The following is a 21316-nucleotide window of genomic DNA, read 5'->3' on the forward strand; positions in this document are numbered from 1 at the left end:
CTTAGCCCAAGAAATCCACAGGGCACTGTTCACTACTACTCCCGGCCACTACTTGTGAACCTGCTCCCAGCCTCTCCCCTCCCCACTGCCTTCCAGGGGCTCCTCCCCAGTAGGACAGAGGAAGCAAAGGCGAGAGGGTGGCCAGAGGCTTTGCAGGGTGATGTTTATTTGCCAGGTTCAGTAGGCACACAGTTAACCCACTGACCTTCACACACCAGAGCAGACCCACAGGCATGCAGGGAGAAGGGCAGGACCACCACGGAGTGCCGAGCAAGGGCGAGGACCAATGTGGCTGCCTATCCAGGCTGTGGTAGGGTCTGACAAAGGGCACCTGTCAGGAGCCTCCCTCAGGAAACTGGGGAGTTTAACTCTACTTCCTCATCCCAGAAAAAGCAACTCAATGTGGCTCTGAGGCACCTGGGCCTCTGATAGAAGTGAGCTGTAGAAAGAGGGAGTTCCTCTTCATTTCATTGTTGAACTGAGCAGAAAATCTGCCCCTGTAAAGGGCAAACCTCCAAATCAGATTATGAGTTATTGCCATGCAGCAAGCCCCCTAGGGTGGAGAGGACTTGTGGGCTGAGATTGTAGGGGGTGGGCATCTAGGAAGAGCAAGGAGATATCAGCCCTCCCTGTTTGGCCCAGGGTAAGGACCCAGTAAGGCTGGAACACTGGGTGCTGGGCTTGTACTCTGCCCTGCCAGGTCTCATTGCCACGTCCTAATTGTTCCTCCTTTCCCTTAGAGGCTCATGAGGTTCAGGGTACAGGGCAGCCCACTGCAGGACTCGGAAAGGCAGGAAATAACACAAATAACAGGGTCTTAGGAAGGACAAAAATGGAAGCTTCTGCCCTCCTACTCATTCTCTCCACTCCTGAGGACCTCCACAGCTAGTGAGCAGTATCCCTAGCCATGTGCCAAGTCTGGACTTAAACATACTGCCCTACCTTTCTGCATCCTCTATACCAGCCTGTATCTGCTCCTAGAGCAGCCCACACACCACAGGCACACACCTTCATGTGCAGGAGCCTAAGACCGCTGACAGGGCCTCGCTGGAGGACCAGCTCTCAGGGCAAGGCCGCCCAAGTTTAGGGCCTGGGAGAGTGTGGGACCTGCAGGGCCTGCCTAGGGGAATGGTGAGGCAAGAAGGGAAGGGGAAGGAGAGCAGGAGCCCCCTGAGTATCCCTAGAGCAGCATCCCACAAGGAACAGAAACTGGTGAAGCTAGCAAAAGACAGAAAAGCCACAAGGAATCCATGCAGGGGCTGGGGCCGGCCCTGCCACTGGCCTGCCCACCACTCACACACATACACACAGGAGACGAGACTGCTCTCCCGTGACCCCTAGTTATGCCCCACTGGGATGTGGGGGCATGGGGGAGCGAGGGCATCATGCCAGTGACTCTATGTACAGTGAGAAGCCCCTCATCCACTCTCCCACCCTCCTGCCCATCCCCCGCCCCCCCTCACCAGGCTGCCTACTCAGCTGGCCTCCTCCCTTTGAGACTCCTGGGCATAACCAGCAGCCTCTTCCCCTTTACTAGAGGGTGGAGCCTGGCCTGTGGCGCCCTCTGGGGCTGTGCTGTCCGGCTGGGCCATAGCCGGCTCAGGGGTGGCAGCTGCCTTGGTGGCCAGCGTGGCACTGCTTTGGGTGGTGGGCACAGTGCTCTCTTCTGTGGCTGGTGTGGCTCTCCCATCAGTGGCTGGAGTAGCGCTCCTGTCAGTGGCTGGGGTGACACTCCCATCAGTGGCTGGAGTGATGCTTCCATCGGTGGCTGGGGTGACACTGCCATCAGTGGCTGGGGTGGCACTTCCATCTGTGGCTGGGGTGGCACTACGGTCTGCGGGGGCCACATTATCACTCTTTGCAGCACGAGCAGCATCACCCTCAGGGGCTGAGGTAGCTCCACTCGCAGCTGCAGCTGTGGCCCCACCTGCAGCCCCGGGGGTGGCAGTGTCTGTGGCTGAGGCCGACTGGGCTGCAGCCGTGCTGGACTGCTCTGGTGCCCGGAGCCGTTTCATGAGGGTGGTCACTCGGACAGCCTTCTGAAAGGAGCACAGTGGAGAAAGGCTAAGGGTGAGGCTTGCTGGATCCATTGCTTGGCAGTGACCAAACCAAACTCCTTCCATAGTACCCGCAGCCACCTCCATCCACCCTAGGGCCAAGTACTCAGCTGCTCAGCACTCCTACTTAAGGTAATCACAGTGGCTACACCCACACCTGATGGCCTGAGAAAAGCTTGTGTGTGGCTGCAGGGGTGTGATGCAGGCAAGAAACTGAGTGCCAGAAGCAATACTTGGGATAGAGCCAAGAAGGGAGTTATCCAAGCTTTACCTTCCACTTGGCCCTGGCAAAGTTCTTTTCAATCTGGGCACAGACACCATCCTTGATGTTCTTATCAGAAGCAGCATTGCCAGAAATCCTGGAAAGGGTGCAAGTGTGTCTGGATCTGAGAGAATGAGCCTTTGTGGAGACTCTGCCCAGCCCTTCTATGTGGCATCCAGGGACTACCAGGCAGAGCCTCTGGGCTGCCCTGAGCTCTAGGTACCTGCACCCCTTCTAGGCCTCAAAGATGGGGCTGCTGGGTGTGAGGGGGACCCTGGCCTCTCCCACCCTCCCCTGGACCCTGCTCACCACTCATGGGAGATGGCCTCTTCTGCAGTGATCCGCTGGTCTTGCTCCACCTCCATCAGCCTTGTGACCAAGTCTTTGGCTGTGGACAAAACCAAGGAGGGGATAGTCATGGGCACCCCATCTCAATGTCTAGAGGTGATAAATGGGCTGGGGGACAGAAGCAGAATACCACAGAGGAAGATGAGAGCAGGACACCCTCCCCACTCCCTTGCGTTCTACCAAGTGCTGGGCAGGCACCTCCTCACCTGCCTGCGAAATATCATCCCAATATGGAGAGTCAAACTCATAGTCACCAGCCAGGATCTTGCGGAAGAGATTCTTATCATGGTTCTCATAATCATCTTCTTCCACCTCCTCATAGAAAGGTGGGTTGCCTGAAAGCCTGCATGGGGGAAGGGTCACACAGAAAGGCCACAGACACATGCCCCCACCCCATCTGACTGCAAGCCTGCTTGTCCATCTGTCCACTCACAGGATGTACATGATGACTCCAATGGCCCAGCAGTCCACAGGGCGTCCATACCGCTGCCGGCCTACCACCTCTGGGGCTACAAACACAGCGCCCATCTGCTGGTCAGTATCAGGCCTAGCCAGGTCCAGTACCATCCACACCAGCTTCCTGAGATGAGCACATTTTCCCCCTGCCCAGAGCAGCTCCCTGAAGGCTGCCCCCCATTATCCCCCTGCCCCTGCCCCACCCCCTGCTTGCCCAGATACTCGGGGGTCCCACAGGGCTCCTTGATGAGGCCATTTTCTAGCTTAGCCAGATGGAAGTCACTGATGACAATCTTCGAGTTCTTCAGCCGGTTGTAGTAAACCAGGTTCTCCAGCTGTGGTGTGAGAATAGCATGTGGGTGAGCAGAAGACACCATGAGGACCTTGGAGGCTAGACAAAGGCCCTGAGGTGCTGCCCACCCCAGCACCAGCCCAGCTGCCAACTGGCCCTTTGACTCTGGCTCTGCCCTCACCTTGAGATTCCTGTGCACGATCTTGAGTGAGTGCAAATAGGCCACGGCCTCCAGGACTTGCCGTACCACGTTGCTTGTGTCTCGCTCCGAGTAGTAGCCCTGGTCCAGGATCCAGTCAAACACCTCCCTCCCCGTGGCCCTGAGGGACACCAGCCCCTGAGCCTGGCGTGGGCAGAATCAGGGGTAGGGCAGGAGCACTTGGGTGAGCTGCCTACGCCAGGCAGCTGGCTGAGCAAGGCACAGGGACCTGGGACGCCAAGGGTCCAGAAAGGGGGTTTCCTTAGCTGCAGAGGGTGGGACAGGTGAAAGCCCTGGGCGCTGGGGAATCTTGGGTCCCCAGACCCACACTCACAGCTCCAGGAAGATAAAGTACTCCTTGCGGGTCACAAACACATCCACCAGCTGTAGGATGTTGGGATGCTTCACCCTGGCGACAGGGAGGGGAGCCAGTAGTTAGGGCTGGATGAACCCCTGGGAGAGGCTGTGGTCGCCACAGTGGCCACAGCAGACTAATTGGCCAGAGGCTGGGACTGCCTGAGGCCACTTGCCCTCTAAGCCGTTCCCTGCTGCCTCCCACCCCACCCCAATCCCAGGCCTCAAACTCACATCTTGAGGATGCCTATCTCGTTCTTGGCAGCTTTCCGCACCTTGCGGCCGTCCCGCTTCTGGAACTTCTTGCAGGTGTGCAGCTTGCCTGTCGTCTTGTCCTTGGCCCGGAAGATTTCACAGAACTCCTCACTGCAGCCGACAGGCACCCACTCAGGCCTGGCCTTAGCATCAGCTGCACTCCACTGCCACTTCCCTAGCCCCTGCTCACCAGCCCACCCAGCCTTGCCTGACAGGCCCAGCACTCACGTCTTGATGACCTGTCCCAAATCATATCTGTCAGTCACCTCCGATGGCTGGTTATAGTTCTTCTTGTCGCCCAGAGTCACACACCCAAACGGCATTGCCAGGCTCTAACCTGCGGGCACAATGGGGTCTGGCTTAGCTGTACTACTCTCCACTTCCCCACAACATAGGGGCTGCTTTTGGGAGACCCCAACCTGGCTCAGGCCAAGCTAGGGGCAGAGACCATACCAGGAGGGGCTAGAGGATAGGCAGGCTTAGATCCTACCCCTGCTTTTCTGGCTAGACATCCAGCTACTCAGCTTGGCTGCCTGAACTGCAACAGCCTACATATGAAAAAATGTATTAAACTGATACATAAGGGAATAGTTTTGTATTCTATACATTAAAAAAAAGGCTTATCAAACAGTTTATTTAAATTTCAGCTATTTTACAGATGAAGGGGGCTATAACCACCCACCCACCTGCTAGTCATCTCTGAAGGTCTAGAGCTAACAAGTGTTAGTGGATATATGAAGAACGTGAGCACTGCTAGGAGAGGGCAAACTCCCCTTTGTAAAGCAGTTTGGTAAAACCACTAAAGTCAAACAAACATACCCTATGAACCAGCAATTGCACTCCTAAATACGTGCCTACAGAAGTGCACATATTCGTGCATCAGGACAGTCATACAATGCTCATAGTAGCCATATACATAATCGCCAAAAATTGAAAACAGACCAAATACCACCACCAACAGGATGTATCGTGGTAGAGTCACACAATGGAATATTATATAGCAATGGAAACAAAGGAGCTACAGCTATACCCAACCACCTGGTGACTCTTACACAGTGTTAAGTGCAAAAAGACACAAAAGAATACATATAGTATGAGTCTATTGATAGAGTTCAAACAGGCAGAACAAACCCGTACGGGGGATACAAACACAGCAGTAGAGCTATAAAGAAAAGCTAGGAAATAAGCAGAGTCAGATAATGGTCCCTTCTAAGAGAAAAGGAGGGGTTATGATTGATTCAGGACACATGGGGGGATTCTGGAAGACCTATTTCTTTTCTTTTCTTTCTTTCTTTCTTTTTTTAGAGACAAGTCTCACTATGTTGCCCAGGCTGGAGTGCAGTGGCTATTCATGGGCACAAGCCCACTACTGATCAGCACAGGAGTTTTGACCTGCTTCGTCTCTGACCTTGGTTGCTTCACCCCTCCTTTAGGCAACCTGATGAGCTCTAGCTCCCAGGAAGTCACCATACTAATGCCAAACTTAGTGTAGACACCCAACTGGCATAGCGCACTGCAGCCCAGAGCTCCTGAACTCAAACGATCCTCCCACCACAGCTGGGATTACAGGCACCCGCACCATGCCCAGCTGTTCTGTCACCCAGGCTGGAATGCAGTGGCACGATCACAGCTCATTCCAGCCTCAACCTCCTGGGCTCAAGCGATCCTCCCACCTCAGCCTCCTGAGTAGCTAGGACTGGACCATAGGTGCACACCACCACAACTGGCTAATTTTTAAAAATTTTTTTGTAGATACAGGATTTCATTATGTTGCCCAGGCTGTTCTTGAACTCCTGGGCTCAAGCGATCCTCCCACCTCAGCTTCCCAAAGTGCTGGGATTACAGGCATGAGCCACCACACCTGGCTTGGGTAAATTTTTTAAAGTTTACATACTGATGTACCCTCACAAACTCTTTTCTGGAAGAATACTGAAGGAAATAAGAGTTCTCTCCTGGGCAAAGAATTGGATGTCAAAAAGGCAGACATATCTTCTGTTTACTAATTTTCTGTGCGAATTTTTACTATTTTACTATAATGGCTTCGATGAATTTAGTAAATACTGCACTCAGGCACAGTGCTTGGGGGATTCCTCAGAGGGATAATCTGGGTGGAGAGGCAAGGTAAAGCTTTGGAGGCAGCATTAGGACTCGGTAGGAAAAGATTTGCCAGGAGGTATGCAGGTGTACTGGTCAGGAAGAGCAAAACAAGCCTGATCCTGGTCCCAGCTTTCGGCTCTGCATATGCATTCATGCCCACTGGGGCCCACAGGGGACCTGGGCTGTCAGGTCCAGGTGCAAGGCCCCCAAACAGAACAGATATAGCTGGCTCAGTGAGCGCTAGGCACTTTTTCCACCTGGGGCACGGTGTCCCACAGGTCTGCAATCTGCCTATTACAGCCCAATCCTCATCTGTAGTGCTAGGGGGGCTGACTCCAGTGTCCAAAGGAAAAGGCACTCATAGCCCATGCTCAAAGCTGGGGGTGGGGGGTTAGTGACTAGACCTTCACAGATCTGACGCCAGGGTGTGCCTCCATAATACCCGGTCAGTGTGACACTGGGGCTACAGCAAGCTCTGCACTGAGGCTGCGCTGAAATTGCTCTGCCTCTGCTGACTGTGCATGTTTTCCCTCCATGCCAATTAGCACTTGCTGTGTGCAGGGCCTGAGCTAGGGCCTGGGGGTACCTAGATGCTCCCTGACCTGAAGGCACTCACAGCCTCAAGGTAGTGGAGAAGGGAGGAGGCAAAGGAGGCAGCTTGGCAAGATGAACTCTGCCAGCCAAAGTCAAAGACCAGGACCCAAACAAGCCCCATGGCCAACCCTGGCTGCTACTTGCTTCCTCCCAGGCAGAAGCCAGCCACCAGGCTGTGATTCCCAGGAGTCACAGCCCTGGAAATTCTCCCTCAGATTTGCCTTCAGCATTAGGGAACAAACTCTATCATTCCTTCATCTGGGTTGCTTGGGCTCAGGGAATACAAATGCATTTCATCAGCGTTATTCCAGACAGGGTTTAAGCCATCTTGCGAGGCACAGCAGAGACAAAGGAGAGGCTTTGAAGATCGTCACTGACTGCATGTCTGCCACCATGGGCACAACCCTGCACTCCTCCACTGGGGAGAAGCATGTGGCCAGAATCCCATCCTCACAGCTGAGAGCAGAGGCATAGCCAGTTACCATTGCCGGCTACACATTTTCACACCATAACAGCTGCGGGAGGGGGCCTGCAACAGTCATCTCAGTCTGAGGGCCGTGTACTGGGCAGGAGGATGGTACCTTAGCCTGCAGTCTCCCAAGAAGGCTGGGAGGGACCTGTGCCCCAGCTCTGTTGCTTTGCTTACACCATTCCCTCTGGCAAGAGTGCCCTTCCCCCAAAAGCCTCCCGTCAGATTCCTATTTGTCACAGCAGAGTTATTTATAACATTAAAAAAAATTCAGCAACTACCTAAATGTCCAACCACAGGTGACTCGCCAGCTCAACTGTGTCCACTCAATGGTAGGAAGTGTGGGCACTGGCAAGAGCTCTGCCCACCTTGGCTTTCCTGTGGAGCAGCTGCCACATGAGCGAGGTGCTGAGAGCAGAACTGAATCTCTTCTTTCATTGTGATTTCTGACATTATAAGGTGGTTTGTGCAACACAATGTCCAAAACAATCCTGATGCTCGAAGGCCAGATTCAAAATGGCCCTTTTCTGAGATACCTTCCACAACCTCCATGCCCCACCCCCCACCCCACTCCAACAGCTCCCAGCTTTGCCAGTGTGGTGTGGGTGGGAGGTTTTGTGCATGCCTGTCCCTGATCCTGGCCCCAGCTTTCGGCTCTGCATATGCATTCGTGCCCACTGGGGTCCAGGGCTGGTCATGGGGGTCTGTCCCATGAAAGGCACAGAAAACTGGGCCTCCACCCCGTAATGTCAGCCTGGAGCCATGTCCTGAAGCCTCAAGGCTGAGATGGGAACAGATCTGTCTCCCCTGCCCCCTACTATGGCTGCCCAAATTTCAGCCAGTCACTCCTCCTCCTCCTCCTCCTCCTCACCAGTCTAACTATACTGGCTTGGGGCCCTGGACTTGGCCCCAGGGCAAAGAGAGGAGAAAGAGGGGCCTGGCTTTCAATTAGCACCTTGGTTCCCTCTGCCCACACCCACTCCACCATCTGCTATCCACTGTTGCTCCCTGGGAGGTTTCGGGTGTGTGCACCAAGCCCTGGGCACCTGCTTGCAACAAAGGAGACCTGGGAGGAACAGCCAAGGGACAGCTCTCAGAAAGAGAGGAGGCCAAGTGGAAGGGGTTTGTATTTTTCACCCCCATGGCCCAGACCCAACACCCAACAATGGAGAGCTCTCCTCTCAGCAACACAGGATCTGAGCTCTTCCTCAGGTACACTTAGGCCATGGAAGGGCACGGGAGCTCCACAGCAGCCATTTCCCTGGAGACATGGCTCCCTCCACTCTCTGCAGAGGAACTGAACAGTATGCACTATGGGCTGCCCAAAGGGAGCTTGTGGGGAGTGCAGGCCCTGGTGCCGCCATTGCCCTCCAGCTGGCTCTCATGGAGCCTGAGAGCCAAGCACTCCCCAGTTATGGCCTGCTCCCAGGGCCTGACCACTGGACTCAGGGAATTGAGCCTCCAGCAATCCTGAGGGGTCCTCTATTGGTGCCCTGGTGATAAATGGTCCCCCAGGGACTCTGCTGCATCTTTAGGTAAGTCTGGCCCAGGGAAAGCCCAAACGGGACAAAGGCCAAGAGGTCCGGAGGCCCCACATTGGGGTCCTGTCCCCTCCTCCGCTGAGATCATCCTGGTTCAGGCCCTATCTTTCATAGACATAAACAGAGTTTCCTGCTACCTTGGTCCCCTGCCACGTGGGGCTCCAGAGCTTGCAGTAAATCTAGGGAGGCCAGGAGGGGCCCAAGAGGCCTCCAGCTGCCTCCCAACAACTGTAGGCAACACCTCCTAATTTAGTGGCAGCTGTGAACACCAGCCTGCAGGCACCCCCTCCTCTCTGCTGCTCTACTCTCTCACGGGCTGGGGCTGGGTTTCCTGCTGCAATGAACATGCTAAAGCCCAAGCCCTGCTTAACTCACAGCTGAGGTGTCACCCACAGGACCAGGGGAGCTGAAGACCTCCCTCAAGGTCTGTTAAGAACAAGGGCCAAGCTTCTAGACCACCATCCAATTGCCTCAGGGGACCGGTCAAGGGGTTGCCCTGACTGAGCCTCCGGCTCAAGCTAAATCATGGTAGAAGTTCCTACAGCTGAATTTTGCCCATCTAATGAGGGAGTATTGTGGAGAGGTCTCTCCAGTTTTGGGGGTGGGCATGCAGTCCAGTGCTACATCCCGAAAGTTTAGCCGTCAACATGCAGGCAAAGCCAAAGGCCAGCTGTCTCCTCCCAAGCACTTGGGGTCCAAATCTCTGAACCCCTGAAGGAGAATCCACTGGAGGCTCTGCTTCCCTGTGGGTGGAGGAGGGGAAATGCAGAGGAAGGCACTAGAGTAAAGGGTTGCTATGGTGATGGAAGTTTTAAAACAAGGGGAGGGGGAGGGGAGATGTGTTGGTCAGGTCCCTTCTTCAAGAATTTCCTGAGACTTTAGCCTGGCTGCTTCTTCAAGGTTCTGTGACCCAGGTCCCCATCAAGAAAGGGGAGGTGGGGAGATGGAGAGAATTTAGAAAAAAGAGAATGGGGCAGAGACACAGACAAAGACAGAACCTGTGATGGAAGAGGAGCAAGGAGATGACAAAGTAAAAGGGACACAGGCACAAAGGGCAGGAAAGGGGAGGTGGACAGGAGTTCTGAAGGGGGCGGATGGGTGCCCAGCAGAGCCCTAAGGCCTCCATGGCGATGTGCTCTAAATCCCTGGGCCAGGAGCTATCCATGGTACTGGGACCTTCGAGACTGCACCCTCCTGTATCCCCCAAACATACACTGAACTTGGTGTAGGAGGCACAGCCAAAAGGAGGCCAGCTCCTTGGAGCATGTTGGTGGGGAGGAGGCCAGCTGCTGCAGCCCCCCAGTCAGGACAGTTCCCAGCCCGTCTCTCTGCCATCACGGCAGCTTAGGTAAAGCAGGTCCAACATGTTGAAGGCAGACGCATAGGGGTATGGAAATGAGGCTCGGATGCCTGGCTGCTTCCCTTTATAGTCCCTCTTCTCAGTTGGCCCAGCTGTACTTAGACCCTCCCAGCCAACCCCTCCCCCATCTGCTATCCTTTCCAGGCTTTGGGTCCCCAGAGCCCCTCTTACAGCTCTGCTTAATTCCCTCTCACCAACCCCCAACAGCAGATCCTGCCATGAGTGCCAGAAACGGCACCACAAGCAACCCAGAAACAGGATAACCACACAGCCCTTCCCCTCCCCATGCCTCAGTTTCCCCTAATGGAAACCATGGAATCTGGCCTTCTCCCAGGGCAGAGGACTGCTTGCCTGCCTGTGAATGGTGGCCAGGGCATGGGGCTGGAGAGTAGGGCCATCAGAGATATGTGAACAGCCAGCCTAGGAGGGCACCTGAAGGGTCCACACCAAATATTAGAAAAGGGAGACCCTTGCCCCACCCTGGAAACCAACCTGACTCTGAGTGGAGACACCAGTTCCCCAGTTGAGGAAACTGAGGCTCAGAAGTCGCTGGAGCTGCCAGGAATCAACTCTGAGGGTGGGGGAGGGCACCAGGTCTCTAAAGGTAGTCCTGGGGGCTCAAAGCCTGGACTTGGGGGTAAGGGGAGTACAGCACAGGGACTGGACTACTGCAGACTCTGAGCTTTTAGTGTGGGACAGAGGGCCCTGATCCTTAGGAAGGAACGTGGTGGAGCAGGATCTGCCTGGGAGGTGCGGACAAAAGCAATTTGGCAGAGCTATGCGGGGAGGGGGCTGGGGCTCAAGAGCCCAGGGTCTCTGCCAGACAGTACAAGCTGGGGAAGGCAGAAGCTCACGCTGTCACTATCCCAGCCACCTCCAGCCAGGGGCCCTGCTCCCCACCGTGGTGCCACCCTGACCCCTTTCCCAAGTGCTGCTGGCTCGCCCCCGCTGGCACAGCAACACACATGCGGAAAGCACACGTGTGAGCACCAAGCCCCGCACCTCCCAGCAGGAACATGTGCGCCCCCACCCCCACCGTGCACGTGGGTCCATGCACTGGACCCCCAGCTGGCACCCAGGTGAAGGCTTGGAAGCTGAATTTTGGCTGGGGGGCTGCTGGTCCCCAGGGGCTTGGAGCTTCCTCCCCCACCCCGCGGCAGCCCCGCCCAGCCCCCTCCGGGTTGTCGCCCATAAAGAACTCTCCGTTGTCATGGAAATTAGTGACTGCTAAGCAGGAGGGAAGGGGCCCGGGGACAGTTGGGAGGGGCTGGAGGCGGCTCTGGGAACGGGGAGGGACGGCTCAGCTCTCGGCCCCTATCCTCACGGGGGACCACGAATCTTCGAGGGTTAATCTTTTCACAATTCCGAGCCGCAGAAGCTTCCCCCCAGAACCCCCAAGCCGTCCGAGGTAATGGGGAACTTTAGCCCGACCCCGCACTCCCTCCCCCAAATCTGCAAAGCCCGCGCGCTCTGACCCCGCCAGGACCTCGAGCCCTCGCTGCGCCCCCGCGCACTCTGCATCCCGAACCTCGAGCCAGGGAAACAATCCCCCAAGGCCCCACAACCTGCGTTCGGGAAGCGCCCCCAGCCCGGCCCGCCCCGCACCTGCAGCGCCGGTTGGTCACAGGGAGGAAGTGATCGCGGGCTCAGCGGGGCGCCGAGGGCTCCGGGGACGGCGGGCAGAATCCGCTCCGAGCACGCGGGGCAGACGCGGCGCCAGATGCAGCCGCTTCGGCTAGCGAACCTCCAGCATCGCCAGCCGCTTGCCGGCACCGGATTCGCACCCCGGGCCGGGGGCGGGCTGGGGGCGGGGCCTCCCAACCGGCCCCGCCCCGACCCTGGCGGAGCCTTAAGGGCAGAATCCCACTGGAGAGCAGGAGCGCGCGGGATGGCAGCGGTGCTGGTGAGCACTGGCCTGCTTAGCCCTGGCCAAGGTTCTCAATGGCTCCCTTAGGCCCTCAGCCTGGGGCCGGAGGAGGCCTCCTATGCCCAATGTAAGGGGTGGTGAGTGGAGAGTTGGGGGAAAGCCTGAGTCCTGGAGCTGCATAGGATCGCTTGCCAGTCATTAGTCTCTAGGGAACGGGGCTTTGCCCAGCTCCCCGAACCCGACCCAAAAGGCAGGACCAACTTAGAAAAACCAGATGGGCAGTCGGGCTAGGGCAGGCTCCCCTAGCTAGGAGCAGTAAACACACAGAGGTGTGTGTTTGCAGGTAGTCAGTGTAGCATCCTCTAGCATCCCCTAGCTACGCATCCCCTAGCTAGGAGCAGTAAACACACAGAGGTGTGTGTTTGCAGGTAGTCAGTGTGAAAACAGTGAGGGCCCTAGACTGTAGTAGCAAAGTCTCTTATCCCACCCCATCCCCAACTCCTGCAAGGCCAGAGTCTTTCCCAAACATAAGTACCAGCAAGGGTGGCGGCACAGTCAGCCCCTTCCTGTGTGGCACCAAATTTCCCAAACTATAAAAGTCACCTGTGACATGGTGTGGCCTCTGCTTTCTTTTCAGTCTAATCACTGTCAAACACTTCATGAGTTGTATCACTCTAGTGGCCTGGCCTGGGATATGGGGACACAGGAGAACTGTGGCACCAAGGTATCCCACCTGGCCTGGGTGCTAATCAGAGGGAGGAGGCTCAGAACCACCAGGAGGAAGCTTTAAAGGAAGTCCTTGGCCATTTCTCTGTCCCTTGTCAGTGAGGCTCACGGACCCAAAGCCTGACCCACACCCCTCACAAGCCCTGAGGACCATCCTAAGGCCAGTATCTGAAGACCAGACTCAGGCCTCTCAGTGTCTGGAGCTGGGTTTTATCCCACCTCACTCCTCCCAGTGAGCCTCCTGACCCTGCTGTGGGAGAGGGAGTTGGGGTCATCCCCAAACCCTCAGCCATCTTAAGGCTGCCCTGCATGGCCACCCATGGCTGATGACAGGAGGGACTGTCCAAGTCCAGAAGCTGGGGCTGGGGCTCAGACTGAAGGCTAGCTTAGGAAATGACCGCCTCAAACAAGGTTCCTCAAAATTTTCCTCCAGAGGGGGTACTGAGCCCTTCACCTTCCTCCCTGGCTTGGTGTTACCTCCTCTAGGCCAGGCTGGTGCCACTTCTGGGGTCCCTGGGCTCTGAGTGGTCTCGGGTTATGGGACCCACCCCACCACTGGGTAGGAATCTCCTGGCAGGCTGGGTATCTGCAAGGCAGAACCCGTTTCTCATCTCAGTATGCTCGGCTGATGTCTGCAGAATGAATGAATGGCCTGGCACTGAGTCCTTCCTGCCATCTGCCCACTATTATTGAAACAATGGGTCTCTGAGTTTTATGGTGTAGCCAAGCTGTAGCTTGCTGACCCCACACATGCCACATACATGTTTTCTGTCTTTCCTGAGGGTCATGGCTATCCAGGCATGGGGGTCAATGAGAAGCTGGAATGGGGATTTTTAGGCAGGGGAAGGGGTGGCTCCTTAGCGCCCTGCCTGCTGCTGGCAGTACTCCACCTCTTCTTGGTCCTAAGCACGCTCTGTGCATGTGGGTGAGAGCACGTGGCAGGGTGTGTGTGCACACGTGTACGTGTTGTGTATGCTCTCTTTTGCCGAGGGAGATGCAACAGCACAGTGTACGCAGTGGTGCCCAGGGGCACGTGTGTCTGCATTCTTTGTGCACCCAGGCATGCTTGCTGGCACGTGTGTGTGGACGCTGTAGCTGGTCCCTGGAGTTATCAGTCCCCTTCCTGCCTGACACAAGTCTCAGGATTGTGGAGGCTGAATCAGACTTTGAGAGCTGGACATGGGAAGGGGGCTGGACCATGTCCAGCGGTGGGCAGGGTCTGTGCTGACCCTACATCATTGGCTGTTTTCAGGCTCCCCACCAGAGCAGCCCCTTGATCTCTGGTGTATGTGAAGATAGACAAGTCTTTGCCATTTGCGGAGGGCAATCTGAAGACAAGAACCCAGGGCTAGGATTGAGCCATGGCTTATCCCTCAGCCCCTAGACAGGAAGGAACAGGCAGGGTAGGACCGGCTTCAATGTTTTGGCTTCAACCTCCAGCTGCCTTTCAGGCAGGAGATAGTAACATCAGCTGAATGCCATCCTCTTAGCTCTTCCAGGGCAGGGACGGGACCAATGCTGAGCTTTGTTCTTACTTCCACTATTCAAAGCCAGACGGGGTCAGGGGACATGATTTCTCACCACTCCACTGGCCAGAGTGATGGCAGGAGGCCCTTTAGCACAGACCAGAGTTTGGAACAAGAGCAGAGGCAATCCAGATTAGCATTGCCTAGTAGCCTTTATGAGGACCCTCCTAAGGAGGCCTGTACCCTGAAGATAGGGGCTGCCTGGGTTGGGAGGCTGAGGAGGAGAAGAGGGCCCAAGTTCGTAGTTCTGGCTCCCACCAAAGCTAGAAAGTCAGAGGGGCAGAATAAGGTGCGAGCCGCAGTATCCACAGAGCTTCATCCCCCAGCTCAGGTTGGGCCTCCTACCCAGGATCCAGGACTTATCTGTGCCCCCAACTCCCAGCCCTAGGGTGCCAAAGGCCGGCACTCCTATGCCCTTAGATTCTGGCTGGCTGATAGAAGCCCCTGCTAACCCAGCATAGCGCTCCAGCAAAGGTTCAGACTCTAGGAGGTACCTAGATTACCAGTGCAGCTCCCCAAGAAGCCTGAACTCTCACAGAACCCTCCCACCCCAGGCCCCCAGCCATCTTTGAAACTGCCTGACTGTTGTCCATGTTGCTTGGCTTCAGTCCCCAGAAGAGGGCCCACAATGGGGAAGGGCAAGCAGTCTTTTCCTCTGGAGCCAGGGGAGGGGGCTGCCCCCCGCCCCCCACCTTGTGACTCACTCCAGGCTGTGTGGGTTATTACATTATGTTTGAAATTGCCATGGCAACAAGCTGGCAATCAAGGGTAATTGCACTTGTCGTCAGGGCAACAGGGCAAAACCCACAGCAGCCACTGTCTGTGGTTGCCCTTGGGGTGCAGTAAAGGTCAGGCCAGATCAGAGCCAATGCCAGTCAAGGGGCTCCGGGGCTGTCTAGAAAGGGTAGGTTGCCAGGGCCCATGGAGTTCCAGAGTGCAGAGGCAGGGCATGCCTTGGGAGAGAGCCAGGGCCCCCATCCATGACCCCATGCCTGGACTCCTGCTTTTCCCACACCACCCTGTGGCTGAAACATGCCACGGTGCTTAAAGAAAGCAGAACCAGAACTTTTATATGCTCACAGCTGGTACTTATAGATAGCCCATGGGCCCTCTTCCTCATATTCCTGGCAGCTGAGCCACAGGCTCTGGAAAGAGCTCCGGGATGCCATGATGGAGCCCCCAAGCCAGGCAGCAACTGCACGGTGGGGAGACCCCAGCACAGTGGCACCAGGGCCCAGCTCCTGTCTCAGGCGCTCAGGGAAGCCACTCATGAGGGTGCTGCCACCGTCCAGTACCACATTGGCCAGTAGCTGCTCCTGCTGCTTGGCCTCCAACCGGCTGATGCTTAGGAGGGCCAGCTGTGGAAGGCCCAGCTGGTTGAGACCTATCAGATTGGGTTGGAAGAGGGCCTCAGGGCAGCAGAAGCGCTCAGGCCCCAGCGTGATAACCTGCTTGTCTGGAAGCACAAAGTCCACCTCGGCCTGCGCCTGGGTGTGGGCCCTCTCAGCTGCCACATCCATGGCCACGTAGCAGCAGGCCCCTTTCATCTGGTTGATCAGTCCTGCCTGGGGCAGTGAGTGGCCACTTCTCTGCAGCAGCTGGGCCAAGTAGTCAGTAAGGTCAGCACCAGCCACATCCAGCCGGTAGGTGTCAAGTGGGGCCAGATCCCCAGTGAGGATGGGTGCCACATAGGAAGTGCCATGGCCACTGCCCAGCACCAGTCCAGTGGTACGTCCATAAGCATAGAGCGCCAGCAGGGCCTGATGCACTGTCTGCATGGCTGGGACATGGAAATGCTCAAAGAGTATTTCAGCCACCTTTTCTCGGTTGGTGAGTGGTGAGATAGGCGAGTCGGCTACGAGCACAGACAGCTTCTCGGGCTGCACACCCAGCCTGCAATAGAACAGGTGCTGCCATAGCACCTCTAGTGCATCCCAGTCATAGACCACACCACGGTTCAGCACTGAATAGGATCCCACTTGGTTTTCAGGCACTGCATATCGTGGCTGGCCCTGGGCTGGGTGCTGCAGCAGCTGAACTCGTGAGGGTATGACACTGAGGACATGGTCCTCTCCAGCCAGTCCACATTTGGTGAATCCTGTGCCTGTATCAATCACCACGGCCGCCATGTCCTGGAAGGGTCCCAGTGAGTGGCAGCAGAGCACTGGCGACCGAACTGGCAGAGCATCCATGGTGGACACCAGTTCATAGCAGGCCCCGTGGGGCAGTTCAAGGTGTGCAACTACTGATAAGTGTGTAAGATCCTCAGCTGTCAGCTTGAATGGGGCACTCTGGGGCTCAGTGGCCACCATGGCCATGGGCAAGACCTTGCGTCCAGTGCCAGGTGTGGTAAATGTGATCAAGGGAAGCTGCTCCTCCTGGGTCCTAGGGGAGTTGCCAGGTTGCTGCTGATGCGTGATGGAGTGCTGAGTATTACTGATGCCAACCTTGTCTCTACTCATATAGATACAGGTCTCCTCAGGGGTCAGGGGCACCTGAAATACCCCTACATGAGTAGGCAGGCCTAAGGGCTCATCTTCCTGGGTGGAGACCTGGCCAGGTTCTCCAGGGTTGGGGGACCATCTTGAAAGAGTGGGCTCTTTGGTGATGGGGGGTTCTTTAGATAAAGAGGGATTCCTAGCAAGGGGTGTCTGCCCAGTGAGAGGGGGTTGATCAGTAAGGGGGTGCTCAGGTAGGGGTGGCTGTCCAGCAAGGAGGATCTGCCCAGTGAGGAGAGTCTGTCCAGCATCTTTGGCCTGAGGGTTATCAGGGTGAGCAGGAATGACCTCTTCGTGGCTGCCTATGTCTTCCTGGAGGAGGGATCTGGGCACTTCCTGGGTATCGGCTGGTGCAGCAGGCTCTGAGTTCATCCACTGCAGTTTCTTGGTCTGGACTATGGAGGCATGTGGCATCCTAGAGGGTGCCATGGAAGGGTCTAGCATCCAGATGGTATGACTAGGTTCATTTTTTTCACCATCAGGCTTGGACCAGCTAGTATTAGGGTCATGGGTCAGTATCCTCTCATCAAATTGAAGGGGCATCCCCAGTGGAACAGGCCCAGTCAGCATCCCAACCCTGATGGGTGTCTCAGTACCAGGGGAGTCCCATGACTCCAGGTTGAGCCTGGCCTCCTTGGGAATCAGGGCTACCTCTCGGTAGCTGCCAGATGAGAGGCTGCAGGGCACCGGGCTGGACAGCATGGGTGTGATAGACCAAAAGCTGGAGTGATTGCTGTCAGGAGACAGGATGGGTTTGGCCAACAGCTGGGTGGACAGCATATTTTCAGGGACATACATGGATGGGTGGCTGGGCATGAGGCCCACAAGCACTGCCCGTGAGCCCACAGGGTCATGGCACAGCAGCCCCATCCTGGTGCTGCCTGTGGCCATATCAAACACCAGCACACGGTCTTCCACAACTTCCTGAAGCTGGCAGGTTGGGGCACTGGAGAGGGGGATCTGCATGGCTTCCTTCGGAGACTGGAATGGGGACTGCTTGTGGCAGGTTACTTGGTAGGCAGACAGCGGCACATTAGAGCTGGTATTGTCACAGACATTGGGGAGCTGCTTCTGTGACTGAGAGCTACAAATCTCCTGGCTACTCCTCTGGGACTTGGAGATAACTGGGGGCTCTGGGCCTGGCATTGGGCTGCCTGGCCTGGAGGTAGAGACTAGAAGTTTCTTCATGGGGTTCTCAGCCTCCTCAGTTGGCACCTTCCTTCTGGTAACCTCCTTCTCCTGGGCATGGTCTGGGCGCTCTTCTAGAGTAGGCTTTGGGATGGGAGGCTCCTCTTTAGAGTGGAGATTCACTTTGTCCTGGCAAGATGCGACTATTTTGGAAGACTCCAAGACAGTTGACCACTGATTGCCACACTTCCTGAGAAGGAGGTCTTGAGATGGGCCCTTGGTGACTGCAGTGGTGTCAGTCAGGTGATCAATGGTATGGATGTCAGTTTCAACTGCAGTGGGGGTTGGGGTAACATCCAGAGCTGGAGTCGTAGCCCAAGCTGGAATTGGAGGAGTCAGTGACAGAAAAGAAGGTGTAAGTCCGGGCACGGTGGCTCACACCTATAATTCCAACACTTCGGGAGGCCAAAGCAGGTGGATCACCTGAGGTTGGGAATTTGAGACCAGCCTGACCAACATGGAGAAACCCAGTCTCTACTAAAAATACAAAACTTAGTTGGATGTGATAGTGGGCACGTGTAATCCCAGCTACTTGGGAGGCTGAGGCAGGAGAATCGCTTGAACCCAGGAGGCGGAGGTTGCAGTGAGCTGAGATCGCACCATTGTACTCCAGCCTGGGCAACAAGAGCAAAACTCCATCTCAAAAAAAGAAAGAAAGAAATTTAAAAAAAGAATGTGTAACTAGGGCAGCAGCCTGAGCTGGACACTTACCCTGGTCCTGATCTTGGGCTAGATCCTGAGCTGGAGCCAGAAGAGCACCTTGGGCTTCGGGAGCACCATTCTCTCCTGAGAGGAGGAAGGGCAGCCACCGACTCTTCCTGCTGCCCAAGGAGGCTATCTGGTCGGAGCTGCAGGGGCCTTTGCCCCAGCCTACCAGGACCTTAGCTGGACGCTTGCCTTCCCCCAAATTCTGCACCTGAAACCGAAGGCGGCAGGGTCCACACTGGGCTATGTCACTGGTGCTGTCACTGTGCATGCACTCTAGTAAGGTCAGGGTCACATCCTCCATGATGAGATATTGTTGGGCTCCCACAATGGGACTTGAAGATACACTAGTGGAGGAGAGTCTCGGGGCATCCTGGGAGGCCTGCTCACAGCAGCACTGGGAGCTAACCCAAGCAGGATCCTGGAGTAGCTGGCAAATGGACCCAGGGATGCAGGCCTGGGAGGCTGGGCCACAGGCACCATCAGTGATGGTCTTGGTAGACAATGACAACCCCTGCTTGAAGTATAGGGATTCTGAGCTTATCCGTGGTCCCTGAGACCCTCTGAGGCCACTCCCCAGCTGCTGGCTGCCGGCTGAGGGGTGGTCCTGGGGACCCGATGGATCAGGGCCCCCCACCTTCTTGGTGGCTTCCATAGTCCTCCTGCTCCATGCCCTAGGTGCCCTGCCCCCACTCCATTGCCATGGTGACCTTACACATCACAGCCCCCTGGGGATTGACTTGAAGATTCTGAGCAGAGGATCCACCCCCACCCCTGCTGCGCCCATCCCTAACCCTGCAGGATACTGGTCCTGGGCTTCAGGGACATGTGGCTCTGGGAAGGGGTGACATCACAGTGACCTGGGGAGTGACAGAGTGTAGGAAACCAGGGCCCCCATGCTCCTGAAGAATGGAGGCTTGCCCAGGGAACTTTAGGAGGCAGGGGGCCAGGGGACACCAGTGAAGTCAGTCAGCTGCAGGCCAGCCTCCCCTATCCTTCCCAGCCAGGTGCACATTCTGCCCAGGCTAGTCCCACAGTGAGGGCCAGGAACTGTCAGGATAAGGCCAGAGGAAAAAGGTAGGCAGGGGAGACTCTGAGGAAGCCCCTGGCACAGGACCTTTGGATGGTGTGCAAAGTCCCTTCACCACTTAACCCTGGGAGGCAGAAGTGGGTGAGGGACCCAAGCTCAGTCCCAAGCTCCCCTCCTTATGTTCCCCGGCTCCCGCTCCAGGGACAGCAGCTCCTTGGCAGTCTCTGCTGCTCCAGATGGTTCTCCTCTGCCTGTGCCTCATGGAGCCCCCTCCCCAGAGCCACATGTCCCTGAAGCCCAGGACCAGTATCCTGCAGGGGTAGGGATGGGGGTGGCAGGGGTGGGGGTGGGGCCTCTGCTCAGAATCCTCAAGTCAGAATTTCTAGCTCTTGTCACATTGTGTCAGCTTCATCTTGGCCATAATGGGGGCAGAGCTCTGGGCACAGGGCTGCACCACAGCAGCCACAGGGCTAGCCAAGTGGCAATTACAGGATGGTAAGACCACAGTGGTCTCAGGGCTAGCCCCACAGTGGGGACATAGTGGGTGGAGGACTGAGTACACAGTGGGCATAGAGCTGCATATACAGCAAGGACAAGTCAGACAACGAATTAGATGGGGCGATGCATAGGAAATATAAGCTACCAGACCAGGTGGGCAATTCCACCCTCCATTTCTTTTTTTTTTTTTTTTTTTTTTTTTGAGACAGAGTCTCGCTCTGTCACCCGGCTGGAGTGCAGTGGCGTGATCTCGGCTCACTGCAAGCTCCACCTCCCGGGTTCCCACCATTCTCCTGCCTCAGCCTCCCGAGTAGCTGGGACTACAGGCGCCCGCCACCACGCCCAGCTAATTTTTTGTATTTTTAGTAGAGACAGGGTTTCACCGTGTTAGCCAGGATGGTCTCGATCTCCTGACCTCGTGATCCGCCCGCCTCAGCCTCCCAAAGTGCTGGGATTACAGGCGTGAGCCACCGTGCCCGGCCCCATTTCTTAAATAGAGAGAAAAAAAGGGGGGCAGGGAGGAGTGGAACCTGCCTGGAGCAGCAGCCTAGGCTCAGAGCTGCCCTATAGCCACAAGGACAGGCCTAGGCAACAGTTTGGAGAGCTGCACATTGCCACAGGCCCAGGTCTGGAGGTTCTAACCTGTGGTAGGGTCAGGCCCTCCTCCTTCCCACCAGATCTGAGCTCTGGGCCTCCTCCCTCTGTCTGGCAGGGCTGTGTTCTTTCAGGCCTCAGTCTTTCCACCCAGGAAACAGGTTTGTGGACAATATAACTGTAGGTTTGTTCTCTGAAACTGTTTTCACAGAGGTTAAAAATAGTGTTTACAGTTGGCTGTGGGGTGTGAGGCTCTGTGACCAGGGACAAAAGTTAACACAAAGGTGCTGCATCTGCAGCTTGCTAACTTGGCACTGGGCACAGCCAGGCTCTGCCACATCTCAGGCCCCCTGGGCTCCCACCCCCCTTCCCTTGATGCTGCCTTTGGTTAAGAATGGGG

The 21316-nt window shown here is 56.2% G+C and overlaps 2 protein-coding genes across 4 annotated transcripts; both read right to left on the reverse strand.

Annotated features, from left to right (window-relative positions):
* Window positions 1–146: 146 nt before the first annotated feature.
* On the reverse strand, window positions 147–15105 carry CAMKV (CaM kinase like vesicle associated). 2 transcript variants are annotated; one of them, XM_008972249.4, is made up of 12 exons: window positions 11890–12122; window positions 4452–4560; window positions 4203–4334; window positions 3949–4023; window positions 3597–3735; window positions 3338–3458; window positions 3101–3176; window positions 2874–3010; window positions 2629–2707; window positions 2329–2416; window positions 1928–2039; window positions 147–1834 (listed from the first exon to the last, which is right to left on the reverse strand). In XM_008972249.4, the coding sequence occupies exons 2-12, from the start codon at window positions 4544–4546 to the stop codon at window positions 1476–1478; spliced, it is 1413 nt and encodes a 470-aa protein (XP_008970497.1). In that variant the 5' UTR covers window positions 4547–4560; window positions 11890–12122; the 3' UTR covers window positions 147–1475. The 2 variants fall into 2 exon arrangements, with proteins under 2 accessions (XP_008970497.1, XP_008970495.1); XM_008972247.4 differs by having other exon boundaries at window positions 147–2039; window positions 11890–15105.
* Window positions 14539–19627, reverse strand: LOC103786137 (uncharacterized). Of its 2 annotated transcripts, none has more exons than XM_034955628.2 (2): window positions 18801–19627; window positions 14539–18409 (listed from the first exon to the last, which is right to left on the reverse strand). In XM_034955628.2, the coding sequence occupies exons 1-2, from the start codon at window positions 19447–19449 to the stop codon at window positions 15480–15482; spliced, it is 3579 nt and encodes a 1192-aa protein (XP_034811519.2). In that variant the 5' UTR covers window positions 19450–19627; the 3' UTR covers window positions 14539–15479. The 2 variants fall into 2 exon arrangements, with proteins under 2 accessions (XP_034811519.2, XP_054965939.1); XM_055109964.1 differs by having other exon boundaries at window positions 14540–18409; window positions 19432–19601.
* Window positions 19628–21316: the final 1689 nt, after the last annotated feature.

Source organism: Pan paniscus, chromosome 2, assembly GCF_029289425.2.
Source record: "Pan paniscus chromosome 2, NHGRI_mPanPan1-v2.0_pri, whole genome shotgun sequence".
Classification (NCBI taxonomy): Eukaryota; Metazoa; Chordata; class Mammalia; order Primates; family Hominidae; genus Pan; species Pan paniscus.